The sequence below is a fragment of the Lacerta agilis genome, chromosome 18, assembly GCF_009819535.1.
Source record: "Lacerta agilis isolate rLacAgi1 chromosome 18, rLacAgi1.pri, whole genome shotgun sequence".
NCBI classification, from domain to species: Eukaryota; Metazoa; Chordata; class Lepidosauria; order Squamata; family Lacertidae; genus Lacerta; species Lacerta agilis.
The window spans coordinates 2,738,327-2,744,326 of NC_046329.1; the positions used below are offsets into that span (position 1 = coordinate 2,738,327).

General features: G+C 52.7%; 1 protein-coding gene across 1 annotated transcript in view; it reads left to right on the forward strand.

Moving 5' to 3' along the window:
- Positions 1 to 5,747, forward strand: part of CRTC1 (CREB regulated transcription coactivator 1) — a 46,905-nt gene extending 41,158 nt beyond the window's left edge. Inside the window, 3 exon segments of the mRNA XM_033136593.1 lie at positions 3,279 to 3,364; positions 3,772 to 3,980; positions 5,362 to 5,747. Coding sequence (XP_032992484.1) covers positions 3,279 to 3,364; positions 3,772 to 3,980; positions 5,362 to 5,573 — 507 coding nt within the window. The 3' untranslated portion in view covers positions 5,574 to 5,747.
- Positions 5,748 to 6,000: the final 253 nt, after the last annotated feature.

A 6,000-nucleotide genomic window follows, 5' to 3' on the forward strand; every position in this document is an offset into this window, starting at 1 on the left:
GGAGGTCTTGAAGCGGAGGCTTGACAGCCATTTGTCAGGAATGCTTTGATGGTGTTTCCTGCTTGGCAGGGGGTTGGACTGGATGGCCCTGGTGGTCTCTTCCAACTCGATGATTCTATGAAATTGTGAGACTTAAGTGTGGGTATAAAGACTTTGTTGTCCCACTGGTACCTTGGAAGATAATCGGACCCAAACGGCAAATAGTGGGTTTGGAGGTCTGCTAACACACCCGGAACGAGTCGGCTAAGTCAGCGCAAAGACCTGCAGAAGGCGTCACGTTATTTGCCCACACAGCTGACAGCAGCCGGAGCACATGAAACCTTTTAGTACTTTCATATTCAGGGAAAGCAAAGCACCGCTCGTTCCCTGCTCTCATCCCACAACGTGGGAGCACTTAAAACAATCGGCAGCAGTTAGAAAGGGTTTTAGAAGGGTAAAGCAGTGCAGAGCAGGAGACCTCAGGCAGTCTTGGGTGCTGCTGCTGCTTCTTGGTGGGAATATCGGGTGCCCAACCTTTCATGCCCTCCATTGTAGAGTTGGAAGGGACCCTGAGGGTCATCTAGTGCCAACCCCCACAATGCAGGAATCTCAGCCAAAGCACCCATGACAGAGGGCCATCCAACCTCTACTTAAAAGCCTCCAAGGAAGGAGAACAAGGGGAGTGTTCCACTGTCAAACAGCTCTCACTGTCAAAGTTCTTCCTGATGTTGAATCCAAACCTCCTTTCTTGTAACTTGAAGCCATCAGTGCAACTTCTGTGTGGAGAAAATCAGGGAAGGCCAAGCTTTCGCCCTCCAGAAGTTCCTGGACTACAGTTCCCATCATCCCCCGCCCGTATAGGCAACAACAAGGGGAGGTGGGAGTTGAGGTCCAGCAGTGCCTTGGAGGCCACCACCTTTCCCCCATCCCTACGTTAAATTTAACGTACGGGTCTGGCCACTTGATTTGATAGTCTTGTAAATAAATCGGGGTCGTGTCCAAGCAAGTTTTCCTCTGAGCATGACCCACTGAAATCAGTATACCCAAGCGAGTCATGCCCATTTGATTTCCCCAGGTCTGCTCTGAGGACGACTGAATGCTGGCTACAGCCCTTGGTTTTTACAGAGGGGAGGAGTAGACTGAGCATCGGCACCTAGCCACATGGGGCCTCCCTGCTCAGGCACACTCTACCTCTGAATGCTGCCTGCTGCTGGTGTGGTGGAGAGAGCACCAGCGGCTGTCGGCCATCATAGCAAAAAGGAACCCTTGTTCGCTGCCACCAAACACCAGGCGGTGGCGACAGGTGGCTGCTGCCATTTCCTTGGGCATCTGCAGAAAGGAGGGTGCCAGGCCATGTGGCCTCGTCCCCGAGAGCCAGTGTGGTGTAGTGGTTAAGAGCGGTAGACTCGTAATCTGGTGAACCGGGTTCGCTTCCCTGCTCTTCCACATGCAGCTGCTGGGTGACTTTGGGCTAGTCACACTTCTCTGAAGTCTCTCAGCCCCACTCACCTCACAGAGTGTTTGTTGTGGGGGAGGAAGGGAAAGGAGAATGTTAGCCGCTTTGAGACTCCTTCGGGTAGTGATAAAGCGGGATATCAAATCCAAACTCTTCTTCTTCTTCTTCTTCTTCTTCTTCTTTTCTTTTCTTCTTCTTCTTCTTCTCTCCGCTTGCCTTGATTCAGAAGGCTGAGAAGACTTGGAGCACAGTTTGCAGGGGACAGGTTCATGCAGGGAGAACAAAGCTGTGAGCCAGCCTTATGAGGAAAGGTTCCAGTGTGCATTTGTCTTTTTTTCCAGTTTAGAGAAAAGACGAGCAACAGGCGATGGGATAGAAGCCTATACAAAAAGAAAAAGTGGACAGAGAAAACATTTCCTCCCTCACACGAAATGCTGGACCAGGGGAATCCCATGCCTTCCTTGCCGCAGTGCTCAGCCATTCAGTTAACGAAAGCTAGCAAGCCCCTCTCCCTCTTCGGTGCTGTAGAGAGAGCCTTTTTGGCTTCCTCAGCCAGCGGGAGAGGCCACGTCTTGGATCCCAAAGTGCTGAAGAGATGAAAAAAAGCCCTTCCCATTTAATCACGTCTCCACCACCACCCCGGTCTCTGCTGGCAAAGTTATTAAAAACAGTGCAGTTAAGGATTCTCAAGGGGAGCATTTTTTTAAATAAAAAAATGCATCTGTATCACTTCGCACTGCTGCACAGTTGTAAAATGAGAGTGGTTTCTCATAGACCTGCTGGTGGGGAGAGGTGGTCGGATTCTAATAGCCCAGCAGAGAAAGGTTAGGGCAAGCGAGCAGAGGGATTCCTGAATTTGGGTTGATAGTGGGGGAGGAGGCTCGCTCGCTGCTGCCCGTCTCGGCTGTTTTTTAAGCGCAGGATCAGGCTTGCAGAATCAACTTGGTGTTTGTTGGTTTTCTGCAAAAACAAAACAAAACAAAACCCTTTAGGCCCTTCCTACTTTGTAAGAGACCTTGAGACCGGGACTCTAGAAGGCAGGGTAAAAGTAACTCCCAAGATTTGCTTTGCTTTGCCCTCTTCATTTGAAGCAATTTGGGGAATTGTAGCATTCGGGAGCTTCCCAGTCAGGCTTTGCCAATCTGATCTAATCTGTGCATGACTAGCGTTGGATGGAAATAGTAATAACAGCCGTAGGAGTAGGAGTACAAATAAAAATATTACAGGCCGCAACCAAGCGAACCTCATCAGCGTCTGATGAGCGTTGGATACAACGAGTCACAAGCACAGTGGTAGTAGGAATAAAAAGCTTGTTGTCGTTCCAAGCAAACTTCCTAACCAAAGGGGGAGGGGGCATCTCAGTTGCTGCTGTTTTGGGTAGCACAGCCCCTTACCCTCTCCATTGCTCCACTGGCATGCAGCCATGTTGGTCTGGACAGTTTGCAAACTATCTCATAGCCTTTCTACCCATCTCCCACCCTCTGGAGCAGACATGCTTCTTCAAACTATGTGCCACCCGTTCACTTTTGTCCCCTCTCCCCTTTCCGGCCTGTGTGTTTCTGGCGTGGTGGTGGCAGCGGCATGGCCCTCATCTAAGGTGGAAACCAGGCTACCGTCCCCCGTCCCCCTGAGTCCCATCTCCTCTCCAGAGCTCTGCTCTGCTCTGAATTCATCATCATTCTGGGGCTGGTTGGTAGTTAGCCAGCAGGGTGAGGTGGGGTGCCATCATTCAGCGTCCTCAAGGGTGGTCTTGGCAGACTGTCTGCTGCCCCCACTCTGGATTTCAGCAAAGGGCTCTTCTCTGCAATGATCCACCTCATCCTCCTCATCCTCCTTCTTGCAGCAAACATCTATCCTGGGGAGCGTCTTCGGGGATTCCTGTTACGACCAGCAGATGACGGCCAGGCAGGCAAACGCTTTACTCATCAGGTGAGACCGCTTTCTGTGACTCCCAAGCACCCCTTGACTGGAGGTTCAAATGGGATTGGTGGTTTCGACTCTTCGCCACCCAGAGAAGTTTGGTTCATCGGGCGCCAGCTAAAATATTTGTTAAATTTGTATGCCGCCCTTCATCCGTAGATCTGGGGGCGGTCCGCAGCATTAAAATGCTAAATCACCATTTTAGCCATGGTTGCAAAGTGGAACGTAGAATCATAGGATTGTAGACTTGAGGAAGGGCCCCCAAGGGTCATCTAGCTCAGCCCATGGTTCAGAGCAGTATGCCCTTGGGATGATGATGATGATGATGATGTATTACTTGTACCCCACCCATCTGACTGGTGGGTTATGAACCCAGCCGGCTTTTCAGCCCAGCCCAGCAAGGCTCTTTTATTAAGTTCTCACCTCCAGGATTCCTTCCTCCAGCTTGAGCAGTTCAACATGATTGAGAACGCCATCAGCTCCAACAGCCTCTACAGCCCCTGCTCCACCCTCAATTACTCCCAGGCGGCCATGATGGGCCTCACCGGAAGCCACGGGAGCCTCCAGGACGCCCAGCAGCTCAGCTACGCCAGCCACGGGAACATCCCAAACATCATCCTCACAGGTGGGTCCAGATCTGTGATTTGGTGCCTGGGGGGTGGGACTGGCTGCGCATCGCCACCCTTTCCAGCTGCTGAATTTCTGAGCAGTAGCGGCTGCTGGGCAGAAGGCACGGAGCTCAACAGCAAGTGGCACTGCAGCCGGCGGCAGACGGAGCCCACAAATTATAGCTTTCTCCTCCTCCTGCTGACCTCCTCCTACAAAGGGCAATCGATCAACCAGTCTTTATGACAGTCAAAGACCGACCGGCGAAAAGAACAATAAAAACAGGTATAACTGCTTCAGCACCGAGGGGCAGAAGGAAGTAGGCAGAGTTGAGAATTTCACATGTGCTTATTGCATTAAAAGCAACACTCGTCAGCTGAAGTATGTGAGCCAGAGTTTAAAATTCGGTATTCGTTCGCTGCCGTCACTGTCACCATGGTCTGGCCTGGCCTTGTTGCCATAAACATAATTTCGTGACGGGCCTGGTGACCTTCAAGTCCTGGATTCTACAAGGGGCAACAGTGAGAATCAAGAGGAGGAAGCTGGCAGGCAGGCAGGGCCACCCCCCAGACTGGTTGCAGGTCAGAAGGCGGGCAGACGGAGGCTGGTGGGGCAGTCCCCATTATGCTCTCGCAGAGCAGACTCCATTGTTTCTGGGCCTATTTGGGCTACTGCCAGACAGTGTAGACCATGGGTCAGCATGGGGCCGGTCCACTGTCCTTCAGACCTTGTGGGGGGCAGGACTATATATATATATATATATATATTTAAAAACGAACAAATTCCTATGCCCCACAAATAACCCAGAGATGCATTTTAAATAAAAGGACACATTCTACTCATGTAAAAACACGCTGATTCCCGGACCGTCCGTGGGCCAGATTGAGACGGCGATTGGGCCACATCTGGCCCGCAGGCCTTAGGTTGCCTACCCATGGTGTAGACAGTACTGAGCTACATGGACCCAGGGGTCCGACTCGGCACAAGGCAAATTCCTACGTTTTCCTTGTTCAGAAAACCATGAGGACTAGAACATAGTTTTTTCTAGGAAGAGCTGCAGCTTAGCTTATAGCTGTCAACTTTCCCCCTTTTTTGCGGGAAATTCCCTTATTCCAGCGCCGTTTCCCATTGCGAAGAAAGGGAACGTTGACAGCTCTACAGGGCTTCACATGCAGATTTCCCCAGGTGCAGTCCCCTGCAGCATCTTTGGGTCAGGCTGGGAATGTTCCGCACGCTGGGTCTGACTCTTTCAGCTTCCTGTGTTGCTAACATCTGAAGTAAGCTCCTGGCTTGCCCCAAGGAGCGGATCAGAAAGACGAACGGAGGCTTATCCTAATCAAAGATCTTCTTTCTCTCTTTCTTTCCCTCCCTCTCTCCCTTCACCCCGCCCTCACTCCCAGTGACCGGGGAGTCCCCTCCCAGCCTGTCGAAGGACCTGACCAGCTCTCTGGCCGGCGTGGGGGATGTCAGCTTCGACTCTGATTCCCAGTTTCCCCTGGACGAACTCAAAATCGACCCCCTGACCTTGGACGGGCTGCACATGCTCAACGACCCCGACATGGTCCTCGCCGACCCCGCCACAGAGGACACTTTCCGGATGGACCGGCTGTAGGGGAGAGGGGAAGAGGGGACGCGTCGCCGAGAGTGAGAGAGACGCATGCCAAATCGCAAATATAAGGTGTCCCAAGTCTCGGCGCCCGCAGAGGCAGGGACCGGCCCACCTCGGGTCCGTCGCACCTGAGAGCCGGGCTCGTTCCACCCTCACAGAGCAGCTGCCCACCCCACCCCACCCACCCCCGCCCTCCGTACAGCCCTCCAGAGGCCACTGGTTTGGTAGAGGAGCTCTTTATCCACAAGCCCCCCCGCCCCCGGTGCCCTTTCTGTTCCTCCTCCCCCCTTCTGCTTGCCACCAAAGTTCGGTCCTTGTTCTCCTTGCACTAAATGGTTTCTTCGTTTTTTGTCTTTGGGGAGTGGGGCGGCAGTAGAGGAGGTTGCTCTCCTCTCTTCACCCCCCCCCCGGGTGGCTGGGCAAAGCGCTC